Source organism: Aythya fuligula, chromosome 20, assembly GCF_009819795.1.
Source record: "Aythya fuligula isolate bAytFul2 chromosome 20, bAytFul2.pri, whole genome shotgun sequence".
Lineage (NCBI taxonomy): Eukaryota > Metazoa > Chordata > Aves > Anseriformes > Anatidae > Aythya > Aythya fuligula.
In genome coordinates, this window is record NC_045578.1 from 7,436,522 (window position 1) to 7,455,661 (window position 19,140).

The following is a 19,140-nucleotide window of genomic DNA, read 5'->3' on the forward strand; positions in this document are numbered from 1 at the left end:
TTTATTTATAGTTACTTCTTTTGAGGGGGTGGGAAGGAACAACTGGGATTAGAGACCAAAAATAGGAGGTACTTCCTTCTCTAATACTCCTTTCTAAACTGTCCTGGGTATCTTGAACGTGTTGGGCTCAGTTAACATTAATCAACCATGAATTAAGGAATTAATTCCACCTTTTTGTCTGCAGGGTAGTTCATGTTCTCCTGAGCATCTGCTCTTGCATACAGTCGGTGCTGCGGTAGGGGACACTGTGCATCTTCTCCAGAGACTCTCATTGCATATATCCACCACATCTGTGTTGTAGGGAAAAGTGACAGAGTCCTGAAATACTCCAAGGGCAAATTTGTTAAGGATTGTGTCATGGAGATCATTGATGTAATGGTCAAAAATACTTTTGTGCTCATTCCTTTTTTTAACTTTTTTTTTTTTCTTTTTGGCTTTCAGCTCAGATCGGCTGATAGAAGAAACAATAAGGTAGGAATGAATTCACTAATTTTCGTTATTTTCTATACAATCAGTGTTTACACTGAACTGTGTCCAAAGATATCAGTCATTTTATTTATACAATAACTGTATTGTTTGTAACTCGTACGCAGTATTACAATGAAATGGGGTTTTATTTCTGCTATTCAGTATTGACATAATCATATTGCCAAAATATTTTATTCGTCCTAATTTAGAAAATTTAGGTTTATGTTCGAAAGTGAATAGCTTCTTTAAAAACAATGGGAGTGACTGAGCAAAGGAAATCTTGGGGTGAGCTATCAATATTAAGGTCTATTCCAATAGTGGAGCTGTTTCTTCTCATAGTGACAGTCTTCTGCAGCATGACTTCCTGTAATCCTTTGACATGTTCAGCTTCCTAATATGCAGCTGATATTGGTAAGAGCTTTTACCTTACAGGCTTGAACGATTATTACTGTTGTATAGTTACTTATCTTTTGTTTTTTTTTGCACTGTTTGAATACTGGAGTGCTGCCTTCTCTGATTTAGAAATTTTAGAACCATAGCATTATAAATTACTTCTATCATCTGTGCCCTTCCTGGTCTTCCATTGAACTCTGGGATTTTGAAAACCAATAATTCAGAGTGCCGACTTAATGGTTTTAAGTTTTAGATTATTGCTTTAAAAAAAAAGAGGAAGAAAGAAAGCAAGATATGGTTTCAGATAATGCATGTACTGGCAGAAGTGATGAAGATGAGTAATTAGAGGTGCAGCAAGGCTCTGTGTCCATTAAGGTCTGGCTAGCTTAAGTACCTCCAGTGGGCTCAGTATAATTAACATGGTGGAAGAATGTGTTAAACCACTACATTAATGTGCTATGATGAACCAGAAGTGGTCAGCACAATAATGTCTGAAAATGTGGATGTGATGTCTCCACAGCCTCATATTTGCCAAACTTAGCCCAGTTATTGTGAGTCTTTGTTTTATTTGGGTTCCAGTCTTTCCCTGATTAAAGATCCTCTCCTTTATTGCTGTGCTTGTAGCCCTACTTTTCCATCTTGTAAAAACACTCACTATTTATTGAATCTCTTCCTTGCTGCCACTCCAGTAACGAAGGCATTAAAAGGCCTGTGATGACTTTCTGAGCTTTCTGTCCTGCAAAATGACTCGTACATGTAGCATTTGAGCTCTTTGCCTAGCCTCATGATGACCTGTCCCCTGAGAAGCTCGGCTGGGAGCTCCTTGCTGCCATTAAAGCGTTCCTCTCGTTAGTAGATGAACTTTGGTTTTAGGAGGCTGGATTTCAGCACTCCTTCTTGCATCGCGTGTTATCTGTTGTAAGTGAACTTCTTGTGGCTGTTGCCCAAAATGTTCTACGCTTATTTTTGTAGAAGAAGAGTTTGTTTGGTGACTACATCGCACAGGAGATGTAATTTCATGTTATATTATTTTAGTTAAATTCCGTCTCTGTTGAAGCCAGGGTGATTTTTTAAAATTTTACTCTCCATCCCCAGTAATTGCAAGTACTCAGCTGTGATGTTAATTGATGGTAAACCCTGCTGCATTTTAAGTGAATTCACCGGATAGAAATTTATTCGATGTCTGATTATCAATTGCTTTATCTGTTGTAAACCAACAAAACGATGGGACTGTGGAGGGGAAGCTGTTTGAATTCCTTGAGTAAAGTGAGACATCATTAGCTCATTCTGGCGACTAATGCTGTCTTGTCTTCAAGAGCTACATCTGCTATAGTTCATTACTCATATTATTTGGGTGTAATTCAGGAAGTTATGAGATCACTTTGCGTTTTTTTAGGAGTTGTTGTTAAGCAGCACTCTAAACACTGGAAAGCATTTTTCAGTCAGTGCAGTGGCTTTTGCTGGTAAGCTGCATGCTGGTGACCCCATTGGCAGCGACCCCACAGAGAACCCTAACTGTGAAACTCCTGCTCTGCCTTTCTGCATAGAACAGAACTGAAGAAGTGCAGATCCAGACTTTCCTGTGTATGGCTCCTCCACGGGACCAAACATACTTGCAAGAGAATTTAGGGGTACCTCAGCTGAAATTATTAAGTGACAAGTAGGGCTGTCATTCAGATGTTTTGTTAGTGCTAAAATTAAAATCAATTTTTAAATGAATTGTGTGACACAGGTTCTTACTGCAGCATATTTCTTTCCAGAAAGGAGTGGGATGTGATAGTTTGTACTGCAGTTCTTTTGGAACAGTGTTCACTTGTCTTGGGCATATTTAAATATAAGCATAGATTTTGCTTAATTTGTTTGGTGTTCTCAGGTTTTCATTTTCAAACATTATCACTTTCTCAGAATAGCAAATGATTTATTTCTTGTTTTCCAACAACTTGTATTTTTAGGTTGGTTCGCTTTGAAAATTTGTTATAGTTTTGCCCGTGTAGTGTGGTCGGTTCTTTTGGTTTTATAATAATCAGCCTGACTGAGGCTGATTTGTCAGATTTATATATTAACAGATTGGACTACTACGCTTCCACTTAGAAGCTGGACCAAAATCATAGATTAAATAAAGAAAAAAAATCTTCATGTATACTAGGGTATTCCTTTGGGTAATAATTAGGATTTAATAAAAGGGAGAAATTCAATTGCATTAAATCCTGCCTTTACAGAATGGGAAGGTATGAATTAGTTTTTGAGACTTAGCTGTTTTCAGAAGAGCCTTCCAGAGTCTGGGCAAAATCACATGCTTTTCTGGAGAGATGTTCCTTTTGTTTTCATTTTAGCCTTCATCAAAAGATGAAATAAGCTTTAAAGTAATTTGAAAGATTATGCGTGTGTGTATATATATGAATATATATATATATATATATACACGTATACACAGAGAATAAGCAATCTAGTCAGAATTGTTATCAATTTAAAAGTAGAGCTTGCATTTCTATGCATAGTCACAGAGTCCATTCCCTTAGTCACAGATGTTGTCATGAATTTAAATGAGCAAGTATGATTCATGGAGTACAAAATGAAGCAGAAGTTCCCGTAACACATAAATTATTTGATTTTTGAAAACACGTCTTGTTCCTTTGGAGTTTTGTTTTAGTTCTGAACCAATATATATTTGACTGAGCTGCCTCAACGGATGAAACAAGGAGTTGACTTTTGGTACATTTTGCTTGATAACATGCTGTGTAGATATGGCTGCTATGTGGGGTAAAAATACCCAACAGATTGAACATTTGTCTAGGTAAAAACATTTGGCTTCCAAGTCAAGCAGCTTTAAAAGTGTAGCTTGCATGTTAGACTAGTTTGAATTCGGTAATGGCTGGAAATGTTTATTACTGTGTACTTTTTCATGCTAGTGAAAACTGCAGACTTTTTGAAGACAAATTTGGTTGCTCGCATACCTACAGCACTACTGAACATTCAAGGACAAACTAGAAATGTAAGTGAAATTTTGGGGAAAGACTGCTACTAGTGAAGAAATTTGAGATACCCCTTGCTAATTCATGGAAGAGATGGATGGCTCTTTGTGGTTGTGACCCCAGGCTTACCCAGAAGAGATTCCTCCAGCACGGCAGCAGTCATTAATGCTGTATTTGAGCAGCACTTTAGTATTAAATTTAGAGGGCAGAATACCATCTGGTTTTAGGAACTTGGTTTACACCCATCTCTGGTAGTTCAATCCAGTGCCGCGCTGAGAATAGTTCATGCTATTTCCAAGTGAATTGTTAAGTCAGGGTCATCTTGGAATCACCTGACACTGATGCAGATGGTCTGAATTTATACACAGACTGTTTTTGGATCAGAGGAGAGAAACTGAAATATGGGAAGAAGAGAAATTTGGCATTTCTTTCTTGTTTGAGACCTGTCTATGCATTATAAACACTCTTGTGCATGTAGATAAGCTGCAGGTCTGCCTCGTCACACTGTTCACAACAGTGAACTAGTGGAAAAAAGTTGTCTGTTTCCACCCTTAGATATAAATTAAATCAGCTGAATAAACTGAAACAGAAAGCTCGAGATGTACAATAAAAAATTATTTTCTTTATCTTCCATATTACATTTGCAAATGGAGATTAACGTTGGACGTGCTGTCATGAATACAGGGCACGGGGTTATGTTTTAAGTAATTGGGTTACAATTGGAGTTTTTAATTTTCTGCAATGTTTCCACTCTTGTGACATGGACTAGCAGAAATGTATTGTGACTGGTAATCATCAGTTAAGAAGAAATAAGGAACCAAACAAAGGAGCTTGGGAAAATTGGAGGATCAGAATCCATTATCACTTTCCAGGAATGTCTCAACAAGGGATCATCATTATGTTGAACAAACGTGTGCCTTTAAACCTTATTTCAGTGTACTGCTGAATAATTTAGTATAGTTGGATCTTCCACAGGTAGGAAAGAGATAATAGATTCCAGTAAGAAGGATATAATCTGTTGTCGTAAATGTGAAATAGAAGTTTCAAACAAAATAAAATTATTGTTCTAGGAATAACTTGTTACTGTGTCAAGCAACTAAAAGGGACAGATACTGGGAAGGGAAAATGATTAATTTTTTTATTTAAAAAAAAGCATTTGTCAGTAAAGAAATGGTAACAGTGAGTTAATGAGCATGTGTTAGGGATGGGAAGGGAAATGAAACTGTTTATTGAAGGATATGAGGAAGCCTAAATACTCAAGACTGTACAAAGACCGGTTGGGGGACTAGCTCTGAAGAGTCATGTGTTTTCCTCTGGGTAGTGCTTAAATTTAATAGCCTCAGGTTCACAAATACAAAGGCTTAGTAGGTAAACCAGTTAATGTTCTGAGTAATCAAATTATACATGCAGAACGGTGCTTTCTACTTGAGTTTGGATTTCTGAATGGCAGCTAGCATCCAGTCAACCTCTTGTTTGTGGACATCACAATGACCATATGACAGTAAAACTTAAAAATGGCAATCGTTACTTTTTTTTTCTCTTCAAAGCACATCAGTAAAACTATCCTGTTGTGCTAACATATTCAGAATCCTGAGAGGGGAAAAAAAAAAAAAAGGTTCCAACCTTGTCATCCATAAACTTAAACGGTTCTGTCGTGCCTTTTTATAAGAAATGGACAGTTTCACTCATCAGATACTAAAGCTTGAACCCTGTATTCCATCATAATCTGCTAGAACCATTTCCAAAGGCATGCTGGAGGTGTCTCAGGAACACTTTATATCCTGGCAGTCGCCACGTATTTTCACTTCTGTAAATTAATGGATGCCTTAATGAGTCTTTGGATGCATCTTACGAAAACACGTGGCTTAATTCAGGAGTGCATTGAGAGATGATGTATTAAAATTTCATTTGGACAAGTATCAAGCCAGCGTGGAGGCATAAGATAAGAAGCTGCAGGTTACTGAGCAAGCTTTCCTGTGTACAGCGATGAAGTCTTTTATTCCAACTCAGTGCCTAATAATTCCAAATTCACTGAGTGCTTTTCTCAATAACAAACCCAATGTTTCTGTGAGTTTGTTTTTTACTTTAGGAAGCTAAACGACCTGTATGCTGAGTTGTAAATATGTAATCTGTCAAATGCTGTATCTTCTCACATAGGATGCAGTTTGGTATATTTACTGTTCTAATTTTGTAGCCCCTTTTTTCAGCCCTAGATCGTGACTGCTTTTCTGTATTGATCTACAGCTGTTATTCTTTGTTGAGAATCTCTGTTGGCACCTTCTCTGACTTGCTGTTCGTTAAACTCTCATGCACTGTTGGTAGAGGCAGTGAGCAATGCTGTTTTTTATTCCTCCTGTTACCTAATTTTTACTTTCTCTTCTTGTAATTCTGTCCTAAAAAGGACAAACTTTGTCCTAAAAAGGTCTCCTGTGTAATCAAATCGGTTGCATTCATGGGTCAGGTGAGTTGGGGTATCCCCAACACCAACCACATACAACTTGCTGTGTGTCACTACTTACATGGTTTAAGAGGAGAAGCTTTGCAGGCTTTTTTCGGTTCTTTTTGCACAAATGAAGGGCCGTGGTTAGTTGATTGTGGCAAGCTCCAGCTGAACACCAAGGAGGCAGCTGCAAGCCCTGTTGCTTCCAGTTAGCCCTGAGCTCCATTTTCACTTTCTGTTGATTCAGCACTTCAGAAGTATGAAGCAAAAAATGCAAAAATACAAAATGCTGCAGGTTTTTATTAGTTGTGCACAGAAGCTTCCATTTTGTTGTGTTTTTTTTTTTTTTGTTTTTTTTTTTTTTAATGAATCTAAAACCTCAAAACACTATTAACATGTTAAATCTGTTCTTCTAGAGATGCTGATTCGAAATGTTAACTTTTTGCCTGCATGTTTTCAAACCGTTTATTCTCTTTATGAATGATAAGCTCCCAGATCCTTCTGTAGGTTCAAGTTCACCTGAATGCTAATGTAACCTTAAAATAATTGATCAATCTGCCTTGTCAGTGCGTCTTACTCTGTTCACAAGGCCTTGCAGTACAGACTTTTGGGGAGAATCTTTTTACATTTGCCTGGCACACGATATGAAGCTGACAGTAGTATGTCAGGGGCAGCTTGTGATGGAGCGGGTGGATTGAATGGAAAGGAGCCCAAATGAACTTGCAGCTCCAGAAATCCTTTAGGGCTCATTGATCTGGGCTCTTTCCTTAAGATGTCTGTGAATTGTGATGCTGACTTCCTGCTACAGGTTAGAAGGGACAATTGTTAGGCTTGGCTCTGCTGGGTTTTGCCAGCTATTTTTACGTTGTTGGCTGTAGTGTCCTAGTAGAAAAGCCAGTGCTATGTCAGGTGGTCCACAGCTGCTCATTTCAGAAATTTGTTCAGAGAGAAACCTGCAATGAAATGCATCAAGTGGTCTTCGTTACAAAAATGGGAGGAATGCCAATACTATGTTGAATAAGTGCAGAAATAGTCTGTGTGCATGCCTCTTCCTACCAGATTTACCTGGGAAGGTGCACCAAGATGGGCGAGGGTGCTTTGCTACCTCCAGGTACCAAAATGCCACGTCAGCTGAAGTATATTAGTACTAGTATCTGAACAAATGGTGTTTCATCATTTTAACTGATTTTTGTACCATGCTTGGGTACAGAAACCAACTGTGAGCAAGCATAAAATGCTCTTGAAGGTTGGATATGTGTATTTGGTAAACGATGCGTTCTCCTATCCATTTATTTTCCTGGGAGATGACAGCTTTAGTTCCCTTTCCTCACAGTTCTCTCTGTGGTGGTGTCGTTCCACTTTACTTTGTTCTCCCAGAACCCTTTCCCTCCATATTTAAGGCTTAGAAACTTCTCCAAGCACTTCTTTTAATCATTGTTATTCATGTAAGTATAGTCAATAGCAATATAGGTGTCATTTTTTGAGTTTTTATCCGGCAATGTTGTATTTATGCCCTACTTTGTTTCTCTCTGAACTGCTGCCAGCTGAGGAGAGCAGTATTTCTCCTGCTGTTCCTTCTTAAGCACTGCATCTCCAGAACCTAACCTTTTATATATTGTTTCTCTTTATGTGAATGAGGGTGTTTGTCAAGGCAAAGCTACTGCATTCAGAGTAGCTATGTGAAATACTACCTGGGGCTATATAGTAATAGCATACCCTTCCGATTTTCATTGCATAGCTGTTGGTTTTATGGGCTGAAGAGAAATGTTTAAAAAAAAAAAAAAAAAAAAAAAAAAAGAGCCAGCTGACTATTTGTTTAAAAGGCTCATGTAAATATGTTATTTAAATAAAATAGAGCACAGTTCGAAATGGGAAACTTTATTTTATATTCACCTGTGTTGTGTTCTTTTATTTGGATAAAGTACATACAACTGGACTGTGTATTATTAAAGAAGCGGAGTGTGAAAAATGGTATTCCCATGTATGACATTCTTAATTAGGGCCAAAGTTCAAAAATGTGTTTTATCTGTGCTATGAAAGAAGTATCATTTGATATGATTTCATTATACACCAGCTTTGTTAACTCCAGCTTGTGGAAAACAGTGAAGTTGGGCGTGCTGGGACATGAATACAGGAGAATCCAGGCTTTGCCCTCTTACCTGGAGAGAGGACAGGATTAATCCTGAGTCAAACAAAGTAAACCCCAACACTTCATTGTGTTCAAAGGTTTTCAAAGACCCAGTGACTGTGTTCAGAAGCCTTTTGTGTAAAGCTCCCTGAGCTGTGTTCTCAAACTGCCCTTCCATCTCCTCTCAACCAGCACATTCCCTTTGTAAATAGATTTTTAATAGTGAAGCAGCTCTTATTTGTGTAATACTTCTATAGTAATTTTATCTTGATGGTAGAAAAGAATTTTAATATGCCCTCTGGAGTGGAAGTAAGCCTGGTGCTTTTCTGATAAAACAAAATTCTGAACTTAAATCTTAGGCTGGAAGATTACCGTTCGGTGTGCTTGTAATGGAACATCCCTTTTGTTGGGGGCTGGGGAGGAGATGTCCCAAAAGCCTGCCTCTTTCAAGAAATCGGTGTTTTCAGTTGTTAATGGCTTATACGAAAAAAAGAGAAATCATTTAAGTGTAAAAGATAGAGATTAATAGAAAAAATGTTGTTTCATTCATATTGCTTCACCTCATTCATTGTTCTCTAAAGGAGTGCTCCCTGCTCACTTTCCTGTTGTTGTAGCTGGAGATTATTCTTAGCACCAGCGACTTGATCCACTCTTTTCTTTCTCCAGCATCGCCATGGCAACTAAAGAAAATATGACTTCGCAGAGAGGGATGTTGAAGTCAATACAAAGCAAGATGAATACCTTGGCTAGTATCCTTTCTTAAAAAAATTGTACTGCCGGAGCACAAGAAGAGGTATAGTAACATTTTTTTCAGCACATCATTTAGGGATCAAAATGCTTTGCAATGCTAAAGGCTGTATAGCCCACAGTGGTCTTGGCACTAGTGACAAATAGGCTTTTTTCTCCAGTGTCACTTTCTTAATCTAAGTGAAGTATCTTAATGATGAATGCGGTGAACAAGTTGGTTTTGCTTAACTTTGAACACTGTATATAGATCAGTATCTTTAATTTTCACATAGAGATCTGCAACAGCATTTAATGGCCTTCCCTGCTGTACATCTTCTTAAAAGTGTAATACCTTGCTTTTTTTGCTTTCAAGATCGTCCAGAGCTAAAGCTTGGCATAGATTGCTGCTTGTTATGGTTTACAGGCGAGTACTCATGGCCTGACAGTCTTGCAGACATCAAGATTTTGGTTCCTTGGTTTCTCTCCATACTTGGTGCTTGTGGCTAAAAGTATGTGCCGGGTTGTCAAGTCATGCACGGTTGTCGTTCTCCTCCTTACTCCTTCCTCTCTGTCATAAGGGCCCAAGCAGCATTAGTGTCATCTGATTAGACAGATTACATCCTGAAGAGATGTATCTTGGTGAGCCATAAATTTCATTACAGTTTTTAGCAATTGGCAAGAACAACAACAAAAAAAAATTCAATAAGCTTTGGCCTTAAAGGATTCTTGGTTCCAAAGACATGAAACTCTGAAACTGATTATCTTGCTGGCTGTTGTATTTTTGTACATTAAAAGATAGATTTGCATTATTATGATTTCACAGTAGGAGGAGTTTTTTGTTCTATACAGGGAATAGTGCATATTCATGTAACGTGCATGCTTTTCTCTGTCAAATGCCTTTGGTTGTTCCCTTCACCAGTAACTGTTAAGTTTCATTTTTTTTTTTTTTAACTTTCATTAAATACCACAGATGTTATATATAGTTGCTCTATTTTTTTCATTCTCATTCAAGTGTTATTAAAAGTAGCTAAGCCTCACATTCAGGGTTATATCAAGCACTGGTAATTTAGGTGATCAAATACTAAATTCTATGTAAACGTGAACTCTGAGCTGCTCTGTCACCTCTCTTCTCTGATTGTCTGATTAGTAGTAGTACAGTTTAAATCCTGCTGTCTGTAAGTTTTTGTTTTTAATTGCATTTGCTTTCTCCAGCTTGGGAGTAGTTCTGCATTTCTTGCAATGTTGCCGACTTCCACATGCAGAATCTGGGGCTTGTTAATAAAAACACTGGCTTTTGATATGACCTTGACTCAGCCTCCCTAAAGATCGGTTTCCAGCAGTGAACAGCCTGATTCAAAGGATCAACCTTCGGAAACGACGAGATTCTTTCATCTTGGGTGGCGTCATTGGTATCTGTACCATCCTACTGCTACTCTATGCTTTTCATTGATGGATGTGCCCTCGTGGACTCTGCTAAACTCATCACCACCATCCCTCCCCCCCCCAGTCAAAGAAAAGTGAGTGGGGGAAGAGACAGACTTGGAACAGCCTGCTCTTTGTGGCTGGGAGTATCAGCATGATGTCTAAAGTTTAGGATGGTAAACTGTGACACTGGTTTTGGGTTGAAGCTGCAGTGTTTCTCCTTCCCTGCCATGCATCTTCCTTTGGTTAAATTAGATGGTCTTATTTTTTTTTTTTTCTCTTTAATTGCCTTTCTCACTGCAAGGTAAGTAAACATGGGACTCTTAACAAAACCAGTAGGACAGCTGCTGTGCTCAGTGGTGCTGGAGGTCTGTTGTTGGCTGGTAGGTGGAGAAAGTGTTAGGCTTTCCTGGGGTGGAAGCTGCAGGAAGCCTGCTGCCCCGCTAGGCCAAGCACAGTACTGAACACTTTTGCCCTATGAGAAGAATATTGCAGCTTTAAGCCATCAGGTTGCTCTACTACTAAATACATGTTCTGTAATTCTTTTTAACTCATGGCTGAGATACTAGTTATTTCTGCGTTATTTGTGCTGTGAAAACTGTGCTTCACGCAAATTCCTCAAAGAAAAAAAGGATTGTTCAGTTCACTTTTTGCACAGAATATGAATAAACCACCCTCTGAGGAACATTTATAGTTTTTTTTTTTTTTTTTTTCTTTTTGTGGCTTTAAAGGGACTAAAAAGTCCCCTTTTGTAAAAAGGGAGCACAGTGTCCTAGCAGCTGTTTACCATAGTGTTCAGTCATCTGAAACGTGACCAAACATGAGTTCACCTGAAAGCAGTCTTTTGGGTGCAAATACTTGGATTCTGGATGACATCATAAAGGTCTTTATAAAGACATGATTGAAAAGCCTATATTGTAATTTACATAAAGTTATTCTAATAGCATTAATATTTTTACACTGTAAGTAAGATATAATCTAAACTGTCAATTGGAAATTAAAATTAAGATGGTTATAGCTGAGGCAAATGTATCTAAGTGCAAAAGTTTGGGACATGCCTCCTCATAGTAAAGAGCTGAATGTATGAATGGTGAAGCAAGTTTCATTTACCATTATCTGGGGGGAAGTTTTTGTTTCTTGTCCAGACATGGAACATGAACCCTGTTGTGTTTGTGTCAATAAACAAAACCGATGTCAGGAATGGCTTTGATATTGCAGATTCACAAGTTACGGATTTCTTCTGCTCTCTCAACGTCTCTTTTTCCATCTGTCGTATCATAACCCACTAAATTGAAACTGAGGCACTGGAATCTCTTTCTAAGAACTTGATTAACTCTTTTCGCAGTGAATTTACAGTGCTTCTAACTGGTTTCATATATGCCATTACCCACAAATGCCAGGTAGTCTCCGGGTTCTCTTCTGGAATGGAGTCTAGTGGGACAGTCGCAATATTTTTACTGCTTTTTATAGTGTCTGTGAAGTACCTGTCGGAGGGAATAGAGACTTGTGCCTGTCTAGTGTGCAAAACCACACTGTTGCGCCTAAAATGTTTGTATGGATTTGAAGGCTTATTTGCAGAATAGTAACTTTGTGCTAAAAAGTCTACGAGGACTTCTAATCAGCCATCTTGTCATTTGGGATTCGAAAGCGTTTGGAATGGATACATGTAAGATGGTGGGGCTCGTATTTTAAATAAAGGGTGATTTATTTGGATGATCTGGGAATGTTCCTGGTTTGAAATAAAATGTTCATTAAAAGGGTTTATGGAAAACCTTGATGGGTAAAGGAAGTTTATTAATGAATCTGTCTGTTGGGAGATCAAACCTCATTTCCCCTGATGCTTTTTCTTTGATTCCAGCCCCACAGGATCCTGATCAGCAGTTGTCCTTCTGTTTAGGATTTGTAGGATTTGATCGCTACATAGTCGGCAGTATAAGATCTGCAGTATCGTAAATAAATTCATTTACTTAATCTTAAAATCAGTCTTTTTTACTGGACTTAATTGATTATTTGGTGCATATATTTAATCTTATTGTGTGATAAAGCTGCTATGGAAAATGTGTAGATTATAATAAATATGTAAACATGATTGATTTTTCATGTCATGAAGATGTTATGGAGGAACTGATATATTTTAGTACAAAATAATAGAAATATGCTGAATTATCTCTGATAAAGCTTTACTGGAAGTGGTTTCCGTATTTACAACCCCTCTATGATTTTTATTTATGTTGGTTTTGCATTGGAAAATACGTTTAATTAATCTTGTAATCTCCCTTTCATTATCTTCTCCTCTAGCTATGTGAGCGGGCATTTTACATTGCTCTCTGAAGTGATGTGCTTGCACACAGCCAAAGGGGAAAGACTTGTTAATTCTCCTGAATAATGCTCCTGAATGTCTCTGATAACATGAACCTGTAGGTGGGACAAGGGACTGTTAAAAGGAAAACGGGGTTGTACATTTAATCTCAAATTCCAAAATACAGGTTTGTGCGTCTCCTATTGCTAGATATGTTCTCTAAGTTTTTTCTTCAGTATAGTTCCTCTTGCTCTAAGGAAGAAAAAGTCCTTAAAGAATTCTCATTTCTGCAATTCCTGGCAAAGCTGCAGTTTTGAAACTCATCCAAGCAGAATTGTGCTGAGAAAATTGTTAGTAAGCCATAGAAATGAAGTGAGTAAATCCACATTTCTGCAGGGCACGTAGTTTCCTTCTCCTTTTTAAAGTTCTTCTTTATTCTTGCCAGTACACAAACACCAACTTTAAACCTCTCCACCAACCCCTTGGGTAAGCGTTAGAACACAAGAGATCCTTTTGATCCCCCAAATGGACACAAATATTTTTAGGCTTTTTTTTTTTTTTTTTTTTTGTATGTGTTTCTCTGATCTTTGTGCTCCAGTTGCTTGAGCACAGGGGCATGGGGACAGCACCAGGTGTTGCACATTCAAGTGGTGAGCATTTGGGTGGCCACAACCCAGAGCACAGCTGAAGCTTATCCTTGCCTCTCGCTGGAGGGTGTGCAAGCAAGGCTGGAGGCAGGGCTTCGCCAGCCCAGAAGGGACCTGGGACCAAGCAACGCGGTGCTTCTCCTAGGGTGAGTTTGCCCTTCCTTGGGGAGGCACATTTTTCTAAATCAATTCTGAGTTCATCAGCTTTTGGATATCACGGTGTGCTGTAGTGTGATGAATCCAGGAGGAATTTATTCAACTAGACTTTTTTGTTTGTAGCTTTACAAGTAGTTTCTTTTGGAAAGCCTTAAGATCGCTGTGAGAAGAAAGAGTCGTTTCTCACTGGGTGTCGAAAATGAATCAGTGAAAGTAGGAGTTTTTTTAGGTGATGTGAAAGTTTCAGATAAGTTTGTCAACTGCTTGTCCTCAAGGGCTGTGCTCTCGGAGGACCTGTGTTCCTGAAGCTCCCCCCAGACTGCTACGCAGGGAGTGGAGGCTGGTCCACCACTTCTGGTTGTGAGACTCAATCAGGATTGTTTTAGTTCCCTAAACCTAGCAGCTTGTTTCCCAAGATCACTTAATGCATGATCTTTTCTTACGTTTTTTTTTTTTTTTGTTTTGTTTTCCCAAAACTTTTACCTCTCCTTTTTTCAAATAACAGCTATATCACTCTTGAAGGAAGAAATAGTTCTTAAACTCCTAATAACGGTACTAGATTTTGCAGTCCTTCAGAGCAGGGATCCTATTTAGCAATGTAAAAAGAGTCTACAATGAAAAACACAGTGAGACAAAACTGAGCTATATTCCAGGTGAAATCCTCTTGGTGCCCATATCTGATGTGCTGACTGGATATTTGAAACCAGTGTGATGCTTTCAGCCCTGAATATATAAGCGGTTGTTGGTCTGTCTGCTACAGAGTGAGGAAAGAAGTTGAAATCAACACTCAAGATAACAAAACCCACACATGACTTTCTCACAAAACATCCCAATGCAGACTTTTGTAAATTAGTTTGATTACACTTTCTGATTTTTTTTCTTCTTTTCATGTAGCTACTTGAAACTTGTTTTACTGTATCTGTAATTATTTTTTTCACCTATTGTGCATTCTCTGTATATATTTAAAAAGCTTTGATATGTAATTTAATAATAAATTAGAATTCTAAGCAAGGTGCTTGGTTCTTTCCCCATGATGATTTTACCTACTCGACCTTCTGTGAAGATGCAGAGAAGATTTGATAACTCATCTCTCCAGTTTGGGGTTGTCACTCAATGTACATGAGTTTGTTCTCTAATTTTGTGCTAAATATCAGATATGTAGGAGCATTCCCTGACCCAGGTACTCAGTTTGGTGGAACCCGTTCCTCCTATCTGTGTGTTCTTGGAGCCCCCTTCTCACCTTCTGTTTCAGGCATCCACTTTGGAAGGGTTTGAATGTAGTAAGATGATGTTGCTTTGTAGTGCTTTGGCAGAAAGAAACAAGGATGGTTTTCTTTAAAAAATAAGCTTTTAGAAGATTTCTGTATATCCATAGTATGTGACATCAATTTCCAAATGCACACCAAAACTGACATTGTTGTAAAGGTGTTGGGGTGTTTGCCATCTCCTTTTTTAATACACTTTTCTGGGCCTTGTACCTTTTCCCCCCTTCTCTAATCACAACACACATCCCAAAGTAAGCCAATACTTTGAACACAGACCAAGCAGTTGTAAGAACTCACAACGAAGTTGTGTCGCAGTGTGCAATTACCCAGCACTGCTGCGCTCCGGACAGCCTCCATCCTTGTGTGTTCAAACCAGGCGGTGCTGTGCCCAAAGAACTGGAAGGGGTTCCTCTACTCATCAGTATCTGGTGTTTCTGTAACTGCTTGCTGTGTTTTGCAATGTCATTCAGATTTATTTTCTCAAACGAGAAAGTCTGGGTGGTGGTGTGATACCTGCCCATCTGCGTAAGAGCCGGAGCGAGGAGAGGTCCTTAGCTTTCTGTCAGCACTGTTGTGCTGTGCCTGTGATGCTGCTTTAAAGAGAAATTTCTGTGTCCTTAATGTGCCTCCTAAATATTCAGGAATGACCATATCCTTTCCCAAGGGAAGGTTTAGGCTGGATGTTTCAAGCTGGAGAGCTAACTTCAGAAACTGCTTTGCAAACGGAGAGGCGGCTCTGCCTCCCGACAGCGGTCAGCGCAGTTCATTCCTCCAGCAGCGGCGCTGGTAATAAGTGGTGCATAAAATTCCATCTTCGCTTGGATTAGAAAGTAAATTATTAATGGAGCTGAATCCTTTTTTCCAACTCCCCATACAGTCAATAATTCATAGCGGCACAAGCGTAAGATTTATATTTTTAACCATCCACCTCCCAGAGTACCGTTGTTTGTGTTGCAAACTGTTGTCCTTCCTGACAACCTCGGGCTCTTTGTGCATTATGGATCAGCTCTGCTCTGCCCCTTTGGTCCTGGAGTGATTCCCCGAGCAGATTTCCTGCTGAGAGGGAACTGAGCATGCCATGAGAAATTCATAAGGAGAGACGGGAGTGGCTTTGTTTTATCTGTGTGGCTGAACGCAGGATATGTGCTGCTGTGTGGACTGGAGATTTTCTGTTGAAAGGCTCAAAACTCAATGTTTACCAAATGTTCCTTTATACAGAACAGAGGGCTGCAGGTACAGAGACTGCTTGCACTGTCAGGGATGTGCTCGTTGAACACAAAAGCCTTCATCTCACCCCTCTGCAAGCTGTTTGAGGCTTCCACGCCTGTGTGCTGGCGCTCATCTCCTCCTTCGTGTCTTCCTGTCACTGCCGCCCTCCTTGGTCTTTGTTTCTAATGGGACCCCGAGGCTTTGCTAACCCACTTCTGGCAGCACGAGTACAGCAGGCGGAAAGCCCTGGCTGTGATCAGTCCCTCTGCCTTTGAAGCAGCGTTTGCAGTTCCCTCATTGTGTATTATTTTCCTGTTGTCTTTCCCCTTTCACGCCCTGTGAATCCTCTGCCAGTGGTGTGATTTTAAGAAGTCTTTTCTGATTGAGTCCTTTCAGGTCTTTGCATCTTGTGATGCTTTTTCCACTCTGCTGCCCTTCAGATCCTCCTCCCTTGCTGGGTGTCTGGCTTCAAGTAGACATTTCAAACACATGAATTAATTTTTGGTCTCATGATTTTCATCTCCTAAAAATCTATCCTTACTTTGAAGTCCAGAGAGGCTGTCCCAGAGATACTTGAAGCTTATCAATCCAAACCACACCTGGAGCTTTGTCTGAAGCCTCATGGATGATACCCACCTCAGTGCACAAGCACAGCATGCTCTGTCCTCAGTGCTGATGCTTTGTTTCTCTTCTTCTCTTCCTTGCCTATACCCCTCTGTCTGGTGCAAGGTTTGTGGGAGAATATTCTTCATCTTTTGTCTTTCTAAAGATGTATGGGAAAACCTGGTAGCTCCTTGCTGCTGGCTGCAAACCCAAATCCCATTTAGCTGCCAGCTGCATTGTGGAAACTGATGGTGTTACTGGCATGTGTGCCTGCGTCAGTCTGTTACAGACCTGTCAGGCTGCAGACCTGTGCTGAGCTGGCTTCTCTCAGGGTGAAACGCTGCTGAAACATCACATTTTTGAGGGAGCCTTTTCTTGGAGCTCTACAGGGTGCCCAGGAACATTGCAGGTGGAAAAAGGCATTGTGAACATAGTGGTGGGGTCTCCCTGGGTGGGTCTAGCTGCTGCCACAAAAACATTCACTATGTTAGCGAGGAACAGGACTGTGAAAGGGCTTTCTTGCTGCTGCAGGCTGGTGATGACCCAGTGATGGAGCCGGGCCATGGCAGAGGCCTGGAGCTGCTGGGCTGGGCCCGGCCTCCTGAGGCCGAATGGCGCCTGGCTGGTCGGGCACAGAACGGGGCAGGCCTGGATATTTCCCCACTTAGGCCATGAGGGGAGTTCCCTCTAGGTCAGGCATGTCTCAGTAGTGCTAAATTTACTCTAAAATATTACCGAGATGGGGCGGCTTGTGAGTCAGGCCTCTAAAAGCACGCCTCGCTTACGTAAAGAAACGCAGCTTGTGAGGAGGCAGAGGGCCACCAGCCTCCCGCGGAGGCCGGGCGGCACTGGTGTGTCTGCCCTCCCGAAAGAAACGGGGCTCTGCAGGCAGGGATGGCTCCTCGGGGTCGGTCTGTGCCTGAGAACAGGGCCAAGGTCTGCAGCCACCTCTCCCTGAGTTTCCAGGTGTTTCAGGGAACATAAATTACTTTTCAACCTCTGTTCTGTCTCAGAGTTAAATAAATGGAACTGGGGGGATGAATAAGTTCATCTGCTCTTGTCCAGGAATATTCAGCTGGGGCTATGCTCTTGTGGGAGAGGAAAGGAGCAATGTGAAAGATGCTGCCATGGGGATTCTGGTTTTTGGTCTTTTCCTTTCACTCAGGTCCATGTATTTGGCCTGTGAAAATCCCCACCTCCTGTGGCAGCTGTGTTTGCTAGCTAAATGTCCCTGAGCTGTGCAGCTCCCACCACAGCTCAGCTGCACCCAGGGGTGAGCTCCTCACCCTGCCCGAGGTGAGGATGCTCCTGGGCTCGGGGCTGAGCCCTGGCCCCTCTGCAGGCACAGTGCTGATGGCAGTGCTGGGAGTGGAAGGGGGGGAGCCTGTGTGTCCCCCTGCTGCTGGTTCAGCTCCTAGAGCTCCAACTTAGACCCTCTGTACACGTTGCAATGTGGAAAACAAAATCGAGGTCTAAATAGAGCGTCCTTTAAAGATTAAATGTCTTCCCAACATCCTCTTAATGGTTTGCTGCTGCCCTAGCCCAGCTGCTTTGAACCTGTCAGGGTGCAGGGGTTGAGTTGCCCTCTTGCCTTCTGCTGCCCAGATCAAATTGATGACGCGATCGGTTTGCATCGATCCTCGCTGGGAAGGAGTGTAACATACGGGTTTTAGGGGATTGGACCTGAGACCAAATAATTGGAAAAAAATGCTTTAGAACCAGCAGCCTATAATTAAACCTCTCCAAGGCGCAGCGAGATGCAGCGAGCTCAGCAGAAGGAGGCATTTTGCTGTGAAGACTTCCCGTCTTTGTTTCACGCTGTGTGCTATTAAAGCAAACAACCTAACAAGCTTCAGCAACGTTTGGCAGCTCTTGACCAAGAATAGCATCTAACCTTACAGCTAAGCTGGAAACAATGAGGACCATCAGTCTTCACATTTTAGCACATAAACTAGGTGGCTTGGCTCACGGAGAAATCCCCATGACTCTATTTTAGGTAATCTAGAGCTTGCAGGGTGGGAGATTTCATCTTCTGAGGCATCCAGCAGTAACCACCAGAAGGGGAAGGTCCCGATTTAGAGCAGTGCCCTGATCTGCTGAGGCAGTTCGTACTTAGCTGCGCAAGCTGCCTTTTTCTGTTCTCAGTCATATGCGTTCTAACCACCGCTCTTTCTACAAAGTTTGTAGAATATGTCATGTCAGATTTTAAAAAAATATGAGCTTGGGACGTGATGGAAATGTCTGCCTTGTGCCTGTGGGGTCAGCTAGGCTCCTGGTGGAGAGCCTTGTGCAGATGAGCGAGCCGTTGCTGTGCAGCTCTGCCTGCCTCGGTGGCAATCTTAATTCGGTCTTAACATCTCCAGCTAATTACCTTTCTGTGAGGGAGCAGATTGGGGTACAATCTGTCTGTTT

At 40.7% G+C, this 19,140-nt stretch overlaps 1 protein-coding gene across 2 annotated transcripts in view; it reads left to right on the top strand.

Annotated features, from left to right (window-relative positions):
* GOSR1 (golgi SNAP receptor complex member 1) overlaps nt 1–12,262 on the top strand; it is a 31,234-nt gene extending 18,972 nt beyond the window's left edge. For both annotated transcript variants that reach the window (XM_032200906.1, XM_032200907.1), the window contains exons 7-9: nt 442–471; nt 9,068–9,150; nt 10,453–12,262. In XM_032200906.1, coding sequence (XP_032056797.1) covers nt 442–471; nt 9,068–9,150; nt 10,453–10,577 — 238 coding nt within the window. In that variant the 3' untranslated portion in view covers nt 10,578–12,262. The remainder of the gene's footprint in view (nt 1–441; nt 472–9,067; nt 9,151–10,452) is intronic.
* Nucleotides 12,263–19,140: the final 6,878 nt, after the last annotated feature.